General features: G+C 33.8%; 1 protein-coding gene across 4 annotated transcripts; it reads left to right on the top strand.

Annotated features, from left to right (window-relative positions):
* The first annotated feature begins 9,262 nt into the window (after nucleotides 1–9,262).
* LOC123685598 (oxysterol-binding protein-related protein 8) lies at nucleotides 9,263–18,066 on the top strand. 4 transcript variants are annotated; one of them, XM_045625298.1, is made up of 14 exons: nucleotides 9,263–9,448; nucleotides 9,702–10,080; nucleotides 10,139–10,188; nucleotides 10,913–11,152; nucleotides 11,209–11,353; nucleotides 11,839–12,039; nucleotides 12,262–12,422; nucleotides 13,039–13,217; nucleotides 13,288–13,483; nucleotides 13,543–13,818; nucleotides 13,874–14,189; nucleotides 15,152–15,375; nucleotides 15,422–15,588; nucleotides 15,643–18,066. In XM_045625298.1, exons 2-14 carry the CDS (start codon nucleotides 9,900–9,902, stop codon nucleotides 15,830–15,832), a joined length of 2,526 nt encoding a protein of 841 aa, XP_045481254.1. In that variant the 5' UTR covers nucleotides 9,263–9,448; nucleotides 9,702–9,899; the 3' UTR covers nucleotides 15,833–18,066. The 4 variants fall into 4 exon arrangements, with proteins under 4 accessions (XP_045481254.1, XP_045481255.1, XP_045481256.1 ...); XM_045625299.1 differs by having other exon boundaries at nucleotides 9,263–10,080; nucleotides 10,919–11,152; XM_045625300.1 differs by having other exon boundaries at nucleotides 9,263–10,080; nucleotides 15,434–15,588.
* Nucleotides 18,067–18,511: the final 445 nt, after the last annotated feature.

The following is an 18,511-nucleotide window of genomic DNA, read 5'->3' as shown; positions in this document are numbered from 1 at the left end:
GGGTGTTGTCTAGAGTCATTTGCACCAATAAACCTTAATCCACATCGTCATGACAGAATGATAAATTGTTCTCTAAATGCTTGGATGATTTTTTCTGCTGGAAATCTTTGTCGGATTCGGGCTCTAGAACGTCGAAGCATCCTGTAAACATCAAAATATGCTCAAATTTCAACAGCCGATTTTTTTCATGAAACAAAAACCTTGGAAAAATTTTGCGGAAAAAACTTTTTTCTCTAGGATCTTTCTGAAAACTTGATATCATGAAGAGTTCGCCAAACTGTATCCCCAATTGCAATCAGTTTTTCTCTACAAGATCCCAAAACTGAGATATAACGAATTTTCTAAGAATAATTCGAGGGTGTTGTCTAGAGTCATTTGCACCAATAATCCTTAATCCACATCGTCAAGACAGAATGATAAATTGTTCTCTAAATGCTTGGATGATTTTTTCTGCTGAAAATCTTTGTCGGATTCGGTGTCTAGGATGTCGAAGCAATCTGTAAACATCAAGATATGCTCAAATTTCAACAGCCGATTTTTTTCATGAAACAAAGACTATAACCTTGGAAAAATTTTGGGGAAAAAACTTTTTACTCTGGGATCTTTCTGAAAACTTGATATCTTGAAGAGTTCGCCAAATTGTATCCCCAATTGCAATCAGTTTTTCTCTACAAGATCCCAAAACTGAGATATAACGAATTTTCTAAGAATAATTCGAGGGTGTTGTCTAGACTCATTTGCACCAATAATCCTTAATCCACATCGTCAAGACAGAATGATAAATTGTCCTCTAAATGCTTAAATGATATGTTCTGCTGGAAATCTTTTTCGGATTCGGGCTCTAGGACGTCGAAGCATCCTGTAAACATCAAAATATGCTCAAATTTCAACAGCCGATTTTTTTCATGAAACAAAGACTATAACCTTGGAAAAATTTTGCGGAAAAAACTTTTTTCTCTAGGATCTTTCTGAAAACTTGATATCTTAAAGAGTTCGCCAAACTGTAACCCCAATTGCAATCAGTTTTTCACTACAAGATCCCAAAACTGAGATATAACGAATTTTCTAAGAATAATTCGAGGGTGTTGTCTAGAGTCATTTGCACCAATAATCCTTAATCCACATCGTCATGACAGAATGATAAATTGTTCTCTAAATGCTTGGATGATTTTTTCTGCTGAAAATCTTTGTCGGATTCGGTGTCTAGGATGTCGAAGCAATCTGTAAACATCAAGATATGCTCAAATTTCAACAGCCAATTTTTTTCATGAAACAAAGACTATAACCTTGGAAAAATTTTGGGGAAAAAACTTTTTACTCTGGGATCTTTCTGAAAACTTGATATCTTGAAGAGTTCGCCAAATTGTATCCCCAATTGCAATCAGTTTTTCTCTACAAGATCCCAAAACTGAGATATAACGAATTTTCTAAGAATAATTCGAGGGTGTTGTCTAGAGTCATTTGCACCAATAATCCTTAATCCACATCGTCATGACAGAATGATAAATTGTTCTCTAAATGCTTGGATGATTTTTTCTGCTGGAAATCTTTGTCGGATTCGGGCTCTAGAACGTCGAAGCATCCTGTAAACATCAAAATATGCTCAAATTTCAACAGCCGATTTTTTTCATGAAACAAAGACTATAACCTTGGAAAAATTTTGGGGAAAAAACTTTTTTCTCTGGGATCTTTCTGAAAACTTGATATCTTGAAGAGTTCGCCAAATTGTATCCCCAATTGCAATCAGTTTTTCTCTACAAGATCCCAAAACTGAGATATAACGAATTTTCTAAGAATAATTCGAGGGTGTTGTCTAGACTCATTTGCACCAATAATCCTTAATCCACATCGTCAAGACAGAATGATAAATTGTCCTCTAAATGCTTAAATGATATGTTCTGCTGGAAATCTTTTTCGGATTCGGGCTCTAGGACGTCGCAGCATCCTGTAAACATCAAAATATGCTCAAATTTCAACAGCCGATTTTTTTCATGAAACAAAGACTATAACCTTGGAAAAATTTTGCGGAAAAAACTTTTTTCTCTAGGATCTTTCTGAAAACTTGATATCTTAAAGAGTTCGCCAAACTGTAACCCCAATTGCAATCAGTTTTTCACTACAAGATCCCAAAACTGAGATATAACGAATTTTCTAAGAATAATTCGAGGGTGTTGTCTAGAGTCATTTGCACCAATAATCCTTAATCCACATCGTCATGACAGAATGATAAATTGTTCTCTAAATGCTTGGATGATTTTTTCTGCTGAAAATCTTTGTCGGATTCGGTGTCTAGGATGTCGAAGCAATCTGTAAACATCAAGATATGCTCAAATTTCAACAGCCAATTTTTTTCATGAAACAAAGACTATAACCTTGGAAAAATTTTGGGGAAAAAACTTTTTACTCTGGGATCTTTCTGAAAACTTGATATCTTGAAGAGTTCGCCAAATTGTATCCCCAATTGCAATCAGTTTTTCTCTACAAGATCCCAAAACTGAGATATAACGAATTTTCTAAGAATAATTCGAGGGTGTTGTCTAGACTCATTTGCACCAATAATCCTTAATCCACATCGTCAAGACAGAATGATAAATTGTCCTCTAAATGCTTAAATGATATGTTCTGCTGGAAATCTTTTTCGGATTCGGGCTCTAGGACGTCGAAGCATCCTGTAAACATCAAAATATGCTCAAATTTCAACAGCCGATTTTTTTCATGAAACAAAGACTATAACCTTGGAAAAATTTTGGGGAAAAAACTTTTTTCTCTGGGATCTTTCTGAAAACTTGATATCTTGAAGAGTTCGCCAAATTGTATCCCCATTTGCAATCAGTTTTTCTCTACAAGATCCCAAAACTGAGATATAACGAATTTTCTAAGAATAATTCGAGGGTGTTGTCTAGACTCATTTGCACCAATAATCCTTAATCCACATCGTCAAGACAGAATGATAAATTGTCCTCTAAATGCTTAAATGATATGTTCTGCTGGAAATCTTTTTCGGATTCGGGCTCTAGGACGTCGAAGCATCCTGTAAACATCAAAATATGCTCAAATTTCAACAGCCGATTTTTTTCATGAAACAAAGACTATAACCTTGGAAAAATTTTGCGGAAAAAACTTTTTTCTCTAGGATCTTTCTGAAAACTTGATATCTTAAAGAGTTCGCCAAACTGTAACCCCAATTGCAATCAGTTTTTCACTACAAGATCCCAAAACTGAGATATAACGAATTTTCTAAGAATAATTCGAGGGTGTTGTCTAGAGTCATTTGCACCAATAATCCTTAATCCACATCGTCATGACAGAATGATAAATTGTTCTCTAAATGCTTGGATGATTTTTTCTGCTGGAAATCTTTGTCGGATTCGGTGTCTAGGATGTCGAAGCAATCTGTAAACATCAAGATATGCTCAAATTTCAACAGCCGATTTTTTTCATGAAACAAAGACTATAACCTTGGAAAAATTTTGGGGAAAAAACTTTTTACTCTGGGATCTTTCTGAAAACTTGATATCTTGAAGAGTTCGCCAAATTGTATCCCCAATTGCAATCAGTTTTTCTCTACAAGATCCCAAAACTGAGATATAACGAATTTTCTAAGAATAATTCGAGGGTGTTGTCTAGACTCATTTGCACCAATAATCCTTAATCCACATCGTCAAGACAGAATGATAAATTGTCCTCTAAATGCTTAAATGATATGTTCTGCTGGAAATCTTTTTCGGATTCGGGCTCTAGGACGTCGAAGCATCCTGTAAACATCAAAATATGCTCAAATTTCAACAGCCGATTTTTTTCATGAAACAAAGACTATAACCTTGGAAAAATTTTGCGGAAAAAACTTTTTTCTCTAGGATCTTTCTGAAAACTTGATATCTTAAAGAGTTCGCCAAACTGTAACCCCAATTGCAATCAGTTTTTCACTACAAGATCCCAAAACTGAGATATAACGAATTTTCTAAGAATAATTCGAGGGTGTTGTCTAGAGTCATTTGCACCAATAATCCTTAATCCACATCGTCATGACAGAATGATAAATTGTTCTCTAAATGCTTGGATGATTTTTTCTGCTGGAAATCTTTGTCGGATTCGGGCTCTAGAACGTCGAAGCATCCTGTAAACATCAAAATATGCTCAAATTTCAACAGCCGATTTTTTTCATGAAACAAAGACTATAACCTTGGAAAAATTTTGGGGAAAAAACTTTTTTCTCTGGGATCTTTCTGAAAACTTGATATCTTGAAGAGTTCGCCAAATTGTATCCCCAATTGCAATCAGTTTTTCTCTACAAGATCCCAAAACTGAGATATAACGAATTTTCTAAGAATAATTCGAGGGTGTTGTCTAGACTCATTTGCACCAATAATCCTTAATCCACATCGTCAAGACAGAATGATAAATTGTCCTCTAAATGCTTAAATGATATGTTCTGCTGGAAATCTTTTTCGGATTCGGGCTCTAGGACGTCGCAGCATCCTGTAAACATCAAAATATGCTCAAATTTCAACAGCCGATTTTTTTCATGAAACAAAGACTATAACCTTGGAAAAATTTTGCGGAAAAAACTTTTTTCTCTAGGATCTTTCTGAAAACTTGATATCTTAAAGAGTTCGCCAAACTGTAACCCCAATTGCAATCAGTTTTTCACTACAAGATCCCAAAACTGAGATATAACGAATTTTCTAAGAATAATTCGAGGGTGTTGTCTAGAGTCATTTGCACCAATAATCCTTAATCCACATCGTCATGACAGAATGATAAATTGTTCTCTAAATGCTTGGATGATTTTTTCTGCTGGAAATCTTTGTCGGATTCGGGCTCTAGGATGTCGAAGCAATCTGTAAACATCAAGATATGCTCAAATTTCAACAGCCGATTTTTTTCATGAAACAAAGACTATAACCTTGGAAAAATTTTGGGGAAAAAACTTTTTACTCTGGGATCTTTCTGAAAACTTGATATCTTGAAGAGTTCGCCAAATTGTATCCCCAATTGCAATCAGTTTTTCTCTACAAGATCCCAAAACTGAGATATAACGAATTTTCTAAGAATAATTCGAGGGTGTTGTCTAGACTCATTTGCACCAATAATCCTTAATCCACATCGTCAAGACAGAATGATAAATTGTCCTCTAAATGCTTGGATGATATGTTCTGCTGGAAATCTTTTTCGGATTCGGGCTCTAGGACGTCGAAGCATCCTGTAAACATCAAAATATGCTCAAATTTCAACAGCCGATTTTTTTCATGAAACAAAGACTATAACCTTGGAAAAATTTTGCGGAAAAAACTTTTTTCTCTAGGATCTTTCTGAAAACTTGATATCATGAAGAGTTCGCCAAACTGTATCCCCAATTGCAATCAGTTTTTCTCTACAAGATCCCAAAACTGAGATATAACGAATTTTCTAAGAATAATTCGAGGGTGTTGTCTAGAGTCATTTGCACCAATAATCCTTAATCCACATCGTCAAGACAGAATGATAAATTGTTCTCTAAATGCTTGGATGATTTTTTCTGCTGAAAATCTTTGTCGGATTCGGTGTCTAGGACGTCGAAGCAATCTGTAAACATCAAGATATGCTCAAATTTCAACAACCGATTTTTTTCATGAAACAAAGACTATTATAACCTTGGAAAAATTTTGGGGAAAAAACTTTTTTCTCTGGGATCTTTCTGAAAACTTGATATCTTGAAGAGTTCGCCAAACTGTATCCCCAATTGCAATCAGTTTTTCTCTACAAGATCCCAAAACTGAGATATAACGAATTTTCTAAGAATAATTCGAGGGTGTTGTCTAGACTCATTTGCACCAATAATCCTTAATCCACATCGTCAAGACAGAATGATAAATTGTTCTCTAAATGCTTGGATGATTTTTTCTGCTGAAAATCTTTGTCCGGTGTCTAGGACGACGAAGCAATCTGTAAATATCAAGATATGCTCAAATTTCAACAGCCGATTTTTTTCATGAAACAAAGACTATAACCTTGGAAAAATTTTGCGGAAAAAACTTTCTTCTCTAGGATCTTTCTGAAAACTTGATATCATGAAGAGTTCGCCAAACTGTATCCCCAATTGCAATCAGTTTTTCATTACAAGAACTCAAAACGAATTTTCTAATAATAATTCGAGGTTGTCTAGAGTCATTTGCACCAATAATCCTTAATCCACATCGTCAAGCCAGAATGATAAATTGTTCTCTAAATGCTTGGATGATTTTTTTCTGCTGAAAATCTTTGTCGGATTCGAAATCTAGTACCTCAGAACCTCTATTGAACATTAAATATTTATTGGATAGCTCTCAAAAGGTTTGATTGGAGATTATTCGAAGAAATGATTTTTAATCCTAAAGGTCTAAAGAATATAAATTATCGAATTGAAGAAGGGTATGCACTCACATTTAATACAGAACTCGTGACACACCAATTATATTAATTTATCTGAAAAAATTAAAAACGATATTGCAATTGCACCTTCGTCATCTATACGGACATTACTCAACTAAAATTCGCAGATACCAATTCAGTGTAGAAACCTGTAACTCGGTGTAGAAACCTGCATTTCGGTGTAGAAAACTGTAACCCGGTTTAGAAACCTGTAACTCGATGTAGAAACCTGTAACTCGGCGTAGAAACCTGCAATTCGGTGTAGAAAACTGTAACCCGGTGTAGAAACCTGTAACCCGGTGTAGAAACCTGTAACTCGGTGTAGAAACCTGTAACTCGGTGTAGAAACCTGCAATTCGGTGTAGAAAACTGTAACCCGGTGTAGAAAACTTTAACTCGGTGTAGAAACCTGTAACTCGGTGTAGAAACCTGTAACGAGGTCGTCACATCAGTTGCACCAATAAACCTTAATCCATGCGAACACGATTGTAAATTGTCCTCTAAATACTTGGAAAATTATTTCTGCTGAAAATCGTTATCGGATTCGAATACTAGGACCACGAAACCTCTTATGAACATCAAAATAAGCTCAAATTTCAACAGCCGATTTTTTTCATGAAACAAAGACTATAACCTTGGAAAAATTTTGCGGAAAAAACTTTTTTCTCTAGGATCTTTCTGAAAACTTGATATCTTAAAGGGTGCGCCAAACTGTATCCCCAATTGCAATCAGTTTTTCACTACAAGATCCCAAAATTGAGATATAACGAATTTTCTAAGAATAATTCGAGGTTGTTGTCTAGAGTCATTTGCACCAATAAACCTTAATCCACCTCGTCAAGACAGAATGATAAATTGTCCTCTAAATGCTTGGATGATTTTTTCTGCTGGAAATCTTTGTCGGGTTCGGGCTCTAGGACGTCGAAGCATCCTGTAAACATCAAAATATGCTCAAATTTCAACAGCCGATTTTTTTCATGAAACAAAGACTATAAGTCTTGGAAAAATTTTGCGGAAAAAACTTTTTTCTCTAAGATCTTTCTGAAAACTTGATATCTTAAAGGGTTCGCCAAACTGTATCCCCAATTGCAATCAGTTTTTCACTACAAGATCCCAAAACTGAGATATAACGAATTTTCTAAGAATAATTCGAGGGTGTTGTCTAGAGTCATTTGCACCAATAAACCTTAATCCACCTCGTCAAGACAGAATGATAAATTGTCCTCTAAATGCTTGGATGATTTTTTCTGCTGGAAATCTTTGTCGGGTTCGGGCTCTAGGACGTCGAAGCATCCTGTAAACATCAAAATATGCTCAAATTTCAACAGCCGATTTTTTTCATGAAACAAAGACTATAAGTCTTGGAAAAATTTTGCGGAAAAAACTTTTTTCTCTAGGATCTTTCTGAAAACTTGATATCTTAAAGAGTTCGCCAAACTGTATCCCCAATTGCAATCAGTTTTTCACTACAAGATCCCAAAACTGAGATATAACGAATTTTCTAAGAATAATTCGAGGGTGTTGTCTAGAGTCATTTGCACCAATAAACCTTAATCCACCTTGTCAAGACAGAATGATAAATTGTCCTCTAAATGCTTGGATGATTTTTTCTGCTGGAAATCTTTGTCGGACTTAGGCTCTAGGACGTCGAAGCATCCTGTAAACATCAATATATGCTCAAATTTCAACAGCCGATTTTTTTCATGAAACAAAAACCTTGGAAAAATTTTGCGGAAAAAACTTTTTCTCTAGGATCTTTCTGAAAACTTGATATCTTAAAGAGTTCGCCAAACTGTATCCCCAATTGCAATCAGTTTTTCACTACAAGATCCCAAAACTGAGATATAACGAATTTTCTAAGAATAATTCGAGTGTGTTGTCTAGAGCCATTAGCACCAATAAACCTTAATCCACATCGTCAAGACAGAATGATAAATTGTCCTCTAACTGCTTGGATGATGTTTTCTGCTGAAAATCTTTGTCGGATTCAGGCTCTAGGACGTTGAAGCATCCTGTAAACATTAAAATTTGCTCAAATTTCAACAGCCGATTTTTTTCATGAAACAAATTCATCTGAAAATATTCAAAACAAAAAAAACCTTTTTGTCATGGATCTTTCTGAAAGCTTGATATCATGAAGACTTCGCCAAACGGAATCCCCAATTGCAATCAGTCCTTTCCTACAAGATTCCAAATCTGAGGTATTGCGGGTTTTCTGAGAATAATTCGAGGGTGTTGTCTTGAGTCATTTGCACCAATAATCCTTAATCCACATCAAGCCAGAATAATAAATTGTCCTCTAAATGCTTGGATATTTTTTTCTGCTGCAGATCGTCATCGGATTCGGAATCTAGGACCTCAAAACCTCCTATGAACATTAAAATATGCTCAAATTTTAATAGTCTATTTCTTTTGAGTAGGAATTTGGATAAATCCGGTTGAAGGAAATTTGACTATTTCGAATAAGAATTTGCAATTATATCTCTTGTGAAATTTTTCAATTTAGGAGATAGGTATGAATAAAAAAATTGATTGGATTGCTTTTAAGGGTTTTTTTTGGAGATTATTCGAATAAATGATTGTTAATCCTTATGGTCTAGGCTAGACTCTAGAGAGTATCAATTAACATATTGAAGAAGGGTTTTAAGTTTGTATCCATACACTGAATTCAAGCGGAAGTTTGTTTTCGTAGTTACTCCCAAAGGGCCACAATACAACCAAGGGCAAGACCGGTGATAACCGCGCTTGAATTCGCTTATAGTTACCTACGCTTGTATGTAGTTACCTATGTTCGTGTGGTATGATAGAAAAAGAATTTTCCACTAGTTAGCGCCACTATTACATTGTTTTCGTCGTGAACTTGTCATTGTATTAATATGACATTGATTGTCATTAATTGTGAATGTTGAGTTCTCAATCTCTGTTTTTATTTTCATTAATTGGTGTTTGAATTCAAGCTTATAGGCTCGTACATAACAGATTAGAGATTGTATTTGCCAATAATGAAGAAGCGTTTGCAGTATAGCGTCTGCGTTATTATTTGAGTGTTAGAATTGAGGTTAGAAGTCGTGATGTTCTGTTGTCTTAGAATTTGACCCGTTGGTTGTGTTATTGTTGTTTTAATATTATAATTTTTTCGAGACCGGCAGAAATCGCAACAAATCCATACTAGTTCATGGTTTGAAATCATCGCCATTCAGCAATTATAATAACCTTGGTGTAGTAGATGTGCTTGACAATGTAGGAAACATTAATGGGGAGTTGTGGAATGATTAATTACTGCTAGCAAAATTATTCCCAATTATTTTTAGATAAAAACAGGGATTTGTCCAACTTGAAACTTTAAAATGTGTTCACATAGTATCTTTATGTTCAAATTGGTATCCTTTTATGTATAAATAAACAGTGACTGTGTTTATGTTATAAAACGAACTTTCAGTGTACCCTCAGGCGCAAATGTTTTTATTGAGTGTCTTCAAGTTTAAGTGTGTTTGTGTACAATCGTGATCATGTCTCAATCACATCAAGGACCAACCAGTCCTGGATCTAGTCATGTGAGCTCTAATCCCTATGTTTTTCCTGCCACTCCTGGATCAGGAAAAAGCGTTAAATCGGAAGAGAGAAAATCAAGAGCATTGTCCAATATATTGCCAAAATTACCATCTAGTGATTCACTCGCTAATACACCAGGTAAAATTTTAACACATAAAAATCCATAAGAATTATTCACTATCATTCAAAATTTCAGGTGCTCTAAGTTTTGAAAACTTTGACCATACTGTAGGTGATAAAGATCGTGTAAGTAACTATCAGGAAAATGAGTTATTGATCATTATTATTCATTATTATTGATTCAAGAAATTCATCAATTTATTTTATTCATTCATCTTGATTAAAAAAAAATCTTGTATCAGTTAATTGACAAAACTTGTTGATATAGCAGTTGAGCTCATCCACTGATAATGACTTGTCCTTGAAGGTCATAGGATATTTAAGTATTGACTATTGATGATTTAATTGAAAATATTTTGTCCACTTGATCAGTTGAGGAACTAACCCGGAAATAACTGAATATATTAGTTTGTCTTTGAACCACATTTCTATTTTTAAAATAATAATAGGCACTTAATATAATTAATTAAAAATTTTCTTGACCAACTTCATACATTTTGCTAATTCTCATTTTATGACTTTTCATGTGATATTATCTCACAATTTGTCACTTAATAATTTTCATTATTCATTCATATATTGGTTTTGATAAGAAACAGACTGATATAATAGGTAGTGATAATACCTATGAGATTATGATTAGTTATTGATTAAAACTATATGCTGAGTTTCATATGTTTTTTGTTATATTTTCAGAAATTTTCATGTTCTCATGAAAATTGAATAATTATATAATAATAATAATTATTATCAATAACTCCACCGATGGACTATTACCAGAATTGAATAATGAATTCAATCGAAAAATTTTAACAAATAAAATTCTTCATTAATTATTTGATTATGATAGTTGCAGACCCCAGATCCTACTTCCAAGCTCACTAGAAAGGAGTCTTATAAAGCACAAAGAAAAAATTATAGACGAGAAAAAAAGAGAGTAACCAATGAATTGTTGAACTCGTTGAAAGATCCATCAGTTGTAGTTCTTGCTGATTGGCTTAAAATTAGAGGTACTTTGAAGTCATGGACGAAACTGTGGTGTGTGCTTAAACCGGGACTTTTGGTACTTTACAAAAGTCCTAAGGCAAAAGTGAGTTCGATATTATTGAAGTCTTGGTATCCATCATTTGAGATTATCTATTTCAGAGCAGTCATTGGGTTGGGACAATACTGCTTAATTCATGCAAAGTAATAGAGAGACCCAGTAAAAAAGATGGCTTTTGTTTCAAACTCTATAACCCTCTAGATCAATCAATTTGGGCCCCAAGGGGACCAGAAAATGAAACAATTGGTGAGTTATTTTGATAACTTTAATTGGAAAACATGAACAAATAATCGAATAATTTATGAGTTTATACTTTCAACTTCCTGTTGAAATGAAACCACAAGATATCTATCCTCAAGTTTAATACTACGTACTTAATCAATTACAATATTTTTCCTGAAATGCTATCTAGGTAAGATTGAATTGATTGTCTTTTGGTTTTTTCGAATTTTTTTTAGAAAAATTATAAACAATTCTCTACAGTTCAAATAATGAAGGGATATAAATCAAAAATTCAAATTGACCCCTTGGCTGGAGTAAAGTTTCTGTTTTAAAATATTATCTTCTACCTACATTCAATTTTGGTTATCTAATTCGTAATATTTAAGAGACCAGTTCATTAATAGTTGATAACATAAGGCTGAAGCATTGTATAAACGGTAACAACAACTAAAAAAATGTAATAAAAAATTTGATAGGTTTACTCTTATTAAAACTTTATATTCCAAAAGGTGCCGTTGTTCAACCACTTCCCAGCTCTTACTCCATATTTAGAGCCCCCTCTCAAGCATCTGGAATGTGTTGGTTGGATGCCTTGGAAATATCTATAAGAAATAATACTGCCTTGGTCCGATCAGTGAGTAATAAATCTGGCAGTGCAAATCACGAAACACAATGGAACGAAGCAGATTATGAGAAACATTTCCACAATGGTGAGTTTAATCAGCTGAGATAAAAAAAAATACAAACCAACACAGAATTAATGTGGACTTCTTCTTCCGTTAGTTTCTAACTTAGACAGTATTTTACAATGTGTCTTATGAATATTTCTGAAAATAGAATTAATTTCTTTTCTCATAGTTCAGATTCCTCTGGTGGGTCTCTAATGAACTATAAATATTCAGAAATCCACTTTCTAGGGTTTTTTTTTTCAGATCTTGATGATATGAGTCAACCTGAGAATGGAGCTCACTTGAGCACAGGTGACTGTGAGATGACAGATTCAGAATCAGATATTTCTGCAAAAGAAGAAGAAATAGATGACGAGCCTCCAGAAACTCCTTATATTCCAGTTCCTGAGGAAGAATTTGGTGGAGTAAGTTTAATCACTAATACTACCTAAAATCTCATTCTCTTATTTTTGAATTTATATATATATTCAATCCTAATTAATCCACATTAATGAATTCATCAAAAAATGAGTATCACGTATTAAAGAACTCAGAAAAAAGGATTTTCTCAGTAATTTCTGTTTCTAAAACTAATTTTTATCAATAAATATCAGGATTTTGTTGTCTAGTTGTAAATCTTCAAGATTTTCTTCCCAAAAGACAATTATTCAACTTGTTTCGGTTTTTTTGTTAGGTGTTGTTTCCAACTTAGGTTTTCCTCTAAATATAAGCCCAAGTATCATGCTGATGACATTTGCTACACAGATTTATTATTGATTTTGACAGAAGAACACTTTCATTTTCTTAATGTGAATTTTACCTAGTTCGATCTGGACTTGTTAACATTCACATTATTACACTCCAGTGATGCTAATGCAGGATCTTCATCACTAGCAAGTAAAGCAGTGTCATCAGCATCTAATGAATGGATTTTTTTGCAGTTTTCATTGGTAGATTAAGCTTAGCTTGGGGCATTTGAGCTTTGTTTGATTGTATCAAAGAAATGAAAAAAAGAGGTGTTGCTGAATTTTTTGTTTTCAGTCTGGTGCACAAGTGGAGGAGCTAGCTGAAGAAAACAAATCACTCATATGGTATCTGGTTAAACAGGTTAGACCAGGAATGGACTTGAGCAAAGTTGTTTTACCTACTTTCATTCTTGAGCCACGTTCGTTCCTAGACAAACTGACAGATGCCTATTATCATGCTGATATATTATCAAGGTAAATATAACATAGAAAGTGAAGATTGTTATTCAACGGGCTTGTAAAACTCATTTGAAAATTTTTTTAGTGCTGTTATGGAGGATGATGCTTTCACAAGGATGAAGTCTATTGTTCGATGGTATTTGTCAGGATTTTACAAGAAACCGAAGGGTTTGAAGAAACCCTACAATCCCATTTTAGGTGAAACGTTTCGGTGCTACTGGCTCAATCCTAACGGTTCCAAAACGTTCTATATAGCCGAACAAGTATCTCATCATCCTCCTGTGAGTAGTTCCCAATGTATAATTAATTCCTCGATTTAATAACGAGTAGTCACTTTTAGATGTCGGCATTTTATGTGTCCAATAGGCAAGATGGGTATTCTATTAGTGCTAGCATTCTTGCTAGATCTAAGTTTTATGGCAACTCTACATCAGCCATTTTGGATGGCACGGCTGTTTTGACTTTACTGCCACGTGGTGAAGATTACACAATGACCATACCTTATGCTCACTGTAAAGGAATATTAGTAGGGACGCTGACAATGGAACTTGGTGGCAAAGTAACCATTGATTGCGAGAAAACTGGATATTATACCGAAATCGAATTTAAATTGAAGGTAATTGTTTTCATTTAAATCCCAAGTCATTTTTCGCTAAATTATTATCTTCCAGCCATTCTTGGGTAGATCCGATCAAACCAACTGTATCTCTGGTAAATTAAAACTGGGAAATGAAACTTTAGCTACATTAGAAGGGTATTGGGATGGTGTTGTAACATTGAAAGATAAAAGAACCGGTGAACAATCCACCTTGTGGAACCCCACAGATAAATTAAGGAAAAGTAGACTCATGCGTCATACTGTACCAATTGATAAGCAGGAAGATTTTGAATCGGAGAGATTGTGGCAACATGTTTCAGCTGCAATTTTAAGGGAAGATATGATTGCCGCTACGGAAGAAAAAACAATCCTGGAGGAAGCACAAAGAGGTCAGTATTCAGCTCTGAAAATTTTGCTTCATTAACAGGCCAATTGAAAAGTCCGCGGTCTTTCATAGTAAAACACATTTTTTGGCAAAATTCGGTTTTATTATTCATCATAGTTGAGGTCTGCATTGTTGAGCATTGTTTTCATTGATTTGTGACACGGCACATTGTCTTGATGAAACAGCACTTTTTTTTTCATCAAATAGGGCCGTTTTTTACGATTTCATCCTTTAAACGATCCAATAACGCTTTATAATAATCGTTGTTGATGGTCTGATCCTTCTGGAGGTAATCAATGAATATTATACCTTGCCAGCTGACTGTTGTGTTTTTCCTCGCTCAGAATCTTTAACACGTTGCTTTTGTTCGATTGTGAGCTCGCTCGGCACCCATTTTGCACACAGCTTTCTCGTGTACGAATATTCGTGGATGATATGATGTACATGTCCAGATGATATCTTCACAATGTCTGCTATCTCGATCAACCTTACTTTAGGTCATTCAAAATTGTTTTGTGAACTTTTTTGATGTTTTCGTCGGTGACAGCCTCTTTTGGGCGTCCACTTCGTTCGCCGTCTTCGGTGCTCATTTCACCACGTTTAAATTTAGGATACCAATCAATGATGGTTGATTTTCCTGGTGCAGACTTCGGAAACTGTTCATCAAGCCAAGATTTTGCTTCAACCACAATTTTTCCCTTCAAAAAGCATTATTTTATCAGCACACGAAATTCTTTTTTTCCATTTTTTTCAATAACAAAAGTAGCTACACTCACAACGCAATATCTCACTAACTAATGGTCAGACTGCTGTCAAATTTTGACACGTATCGTTTGAAGGTTGGTACTAACTAAAAATCATATGGATTTAATACTAGCACCACCATATGTGCATCAGACCGGGGACTTCTCAATTGGCCTAATAGCTAATTCAACTTTTGAGAAAATACATAAATTCAAATTTTAGCTCGTTCCAAAGAACGTAAAGCAAAATGTGAAGATTGGTTGCCAAACCATTTCCAGCAGGATTTGAAGAGTGGCCGTTGGGTGTACATGCATTCTGATTTGCGACCTTGGGATCCTCGTAACGATTTGTATCAATACGAATTCGACTATGTTATATCAACAAGAACGAAACATTTAACTCCGATGATAAGAACCTCAAGTATTATTAGTGTGGATCCTCAGCAGGTTTGTTAGCTAATCAAATTAAGATACAACCTTCATTAATTTTTAGCAATATTTACAGGGAGAAACTAGATCACTCAGTATGAAAATATCTAAAAGGAAAATACCACAGAAACAGGTCTCTTCAGATGCTGATATAAACGATAGCGCTACAACTTCCGAGGAATTTCATTCTGATTCAACACAATCTGTGAAAAATATGCCAAAATCATCAGGGTAAATATTCATTGATAAATTGCTGACTGAATTTTGAAATGAATGATCTTTCAGGGTTCTGATGGCCATTCATGACCTTCAAAAATGCGTTAAAGATCAAGGAGAGAAAATAGCAGAGCTTCAAGGTAGTATAAACAATATGCTGGAAAGCTGTCGATTGAGAAATGGTCCAACTTATGTTGAAATGTTTTTAATTGTTTTGGTAGCCGGATGTATGCAAGCTCTCTTCTTATATTTATCGTAGTAGGTGTTGTTGCATGACGGATAGATGCGTTTTGAAAATTATCCTATTTAATTTTAACTAACGGAATTTTTGAAAAAGTTCTATCTATCCACAATACTATCTTATTCAGGTATTTCACATTATGGTGAGAGTTTTTACATCATTACAAAAATTATATTTAGAAAATAATTCAATAAGCTCTAAAATATACCTCTGAGGCTGATTAGTGTTCATGATGAAGGTGAGATGAATTTTTAAAATACAAATTTTTCAATACGTGCAGCCAAATCTTTTGTCTAAGAATTTAATTCTGAATGTTACTCTACATCAGCGTCCTATGAGCAATACTTCAAGAATAGTCAACAAGATGTCTTCACTTCTACTATTGATCTTCCAAGTTCATTTTTTGTATCTAATGTAAAGAAATTTGCCCTGAAAATTGCTGTTGTGTAGAATTATGGAGAAAAGTATAATTCGATATTTAAGAATTCTGGTATCAGTATTAATCTCAAATATTCAAATTCCATATGTTAGTTACTGAAAAATGTAATAATCGAACAATATGGGGTTGGAATTAAAAATAGTTTCGTTTTGACCAACAGAATTATACAATTCTCAATTTTATGCCTAATATGTCACATTGACATATACACTCAAAGGGGAAATTTCAACATTATTTTGGATACTAGAGGAATAACTTATAAACTAAATAAGCACATGTTTTTCATCTCATATTTGCTTGAACACCAGCCCAAAATATTTAATCACTCTTTTTCAATTTGATATTGATGAAAGTTTCTTATCTAAGTTAAACACTAGTCACAAGACAGTTAGTCTTTTTTTTTAATACTGTACACACAAAAAATTAAAAAAAAACATTAGCACAGCACTATTATATAAACATAATACGTAATAAAGGATGCACATAAATATTCTTGAAAATATATCGAAATGGAAGTTATTTCGGTCGATGTAATATTCCTTCAAATTTTGAATCTATTCAACTGTTCCTTTAATCCTATAGACAGGTTTAGATAAGTGATTGTTTCAAAATTAGGGAGTGTTATGAAAGTAGTAATATGCAGAAAAACACTAATCAAAATTGTTTTAGAAATGGATACCTCTTTGAACAACTTCCGAAAAAGGCACACAACTGTAAATAATCAGTGTGTTTACACTGCTTCTTTATTTTATTGACAAAGTGTGTTGTCTATTTTCTTCAGGGTTTTCAAACTAACAGTTCAAGGTGTTAGATTCATACAATTCATTCTGCACCTTTATTGAGTATATACAATGTTAAATAATCTAATAAGAGCTGGATAGTCAGGTATGGTCTTTTAAAAGTTTTAGCAACTTTAAAAGTTGAGGAATTTTTGCTCAACAATTAATAAATGAAATATGTAGGATTGATGTTGAAGAATTTATGTGTTTTAAGCCCTTTATTTATATGCTAAATGATTACCAAGTAGAGACATACTGTCAAATTGTGGGAATCATTTTTATTTGGAGAAAATGTACAATTTTGAATTCGAAGCAAAAATTGGATACAACCATTATGCTCTATTTTACTGTCTTTTTTATAAACTGTCCCTGTCCAAATTTGCTATAAATAAGAATTTTTATAGTTCCACTTGCATAAGTGTCTTCCTAAATCGTTTGGTATGCGATTTTGATTCCTTTTTTGAATAAATTTACGTTCCTCTGGTTTCGGCTCAAATAGGCAAATAGTAACCGTGGTGGAATTTGAATTTGATGTTTAAACCAAGAATTGTTTATTTCTTCTTCAGTTTTTCATTTGATTATGTTTTTGTTTAGAAGTGGGCTTTACTTACTTAACTGTTCATATAGGATACACAAATTTGCTTCAAGTCAGAAATTTGGAAGGGAGTAGTCAAGAAATCCTTTGATGGATTTAAAAATGTATAGTAATACTTATCCAAATTTTATAATTGGTTATTTGGGTGTAAAAATATTTACTCTAAGATTTGTATGCCAAAATTGCCCTTCAAATTTTTGAGTGTATTTATGTATAAATTATGATTGAATATATTTTGGTATTTTTGTTTCAAAGCTGTATTTTGTGATTTTGTTACTGTGTAATACATAGCATAAAATTTGTGATATTGTAAATACATTTTAATTTTCAATCTTCAACTTATGTAATGAAAACAAGGTCGAAGGATTAGTCAATGGATATGGTTACATATTTTAGCAGTTACGATTTATTACTTCGAAAATAAATACTGATAAATGCTTATTTGTGTTTTATTCAAATGGATATGGTATAGTCTAACCAATTACTTGACCAATGTTGAACTATCACTTAAAGAATCACTTGAAACTTGGTCAAACCCAGCATACGTGCTAGTCAAGTGACTTTGGAAAGCATATTAATGTGATTTCAACGATTTTCTAGAGATTTGCACCTATGTTCATTTTGGTCAATGAACCTTAACCCATATGATGTGGAGAAAAGGATTATGTTGTAAAAGTTGCAGCACTGAATTGAGAGGGAACATTTGTTGTACATTCTGGTAGTATTGAAATGGGTAGAAGTCATGCAAACTTGATTTTAAAAATCGTTTCTGCGCCATCTATATAGCGCGTTGGGAGATTATGTTTGCCTGTGAACAACGAATAGAACGCTTTATTTCGTACGTACCACCATCTCTGGATAAAAAACTGAACTAATTTTTAGTC

The sequence above is a fragment of the Harmonia axyridis genome, chromosome X (assembly GCF_914767665.1).
Source record: "Harmonia axyridis chromosome X, icHarAxyr1.1, whole genome shotgun sequence".
Lineage (NCBI taxonomy): Eukaryota > Metazoa > Arthropoda > Insecta > Coleoptera > Coccinellidae > Harmonia > Harmonia axyridis.
This window is presented reverse-complemented; position numbering and strand designations above follow the sequence as displayed.

What these genes read in the sequence shown, in the direction of transcription:
- LOC123685598 (XM_045625298.1), top strand. Translation starts at nt 9,900, where the DNA reads ATGTCTCAATCACATCAAGGACCAACCAGTCCTGGATCTAGTCATGTG. An exon ending in CATGCTGATATATTATCAAG is followed by an intron (nt 13,218 to 13,287) that starts GTAAATATAACA and finishes AAATTTTTTTAG; the next exon opens with TGCTGTTATGGAGGATGATG. An exon ending in AATATGCCAAAATCATCAGG is followed by an intron (nt 15,589 to 15,642) that starts GTAAATATTCAT and finishes ATGATCTTTCAG; the next exon opens with GGTTCTGATGGCCATTCATG.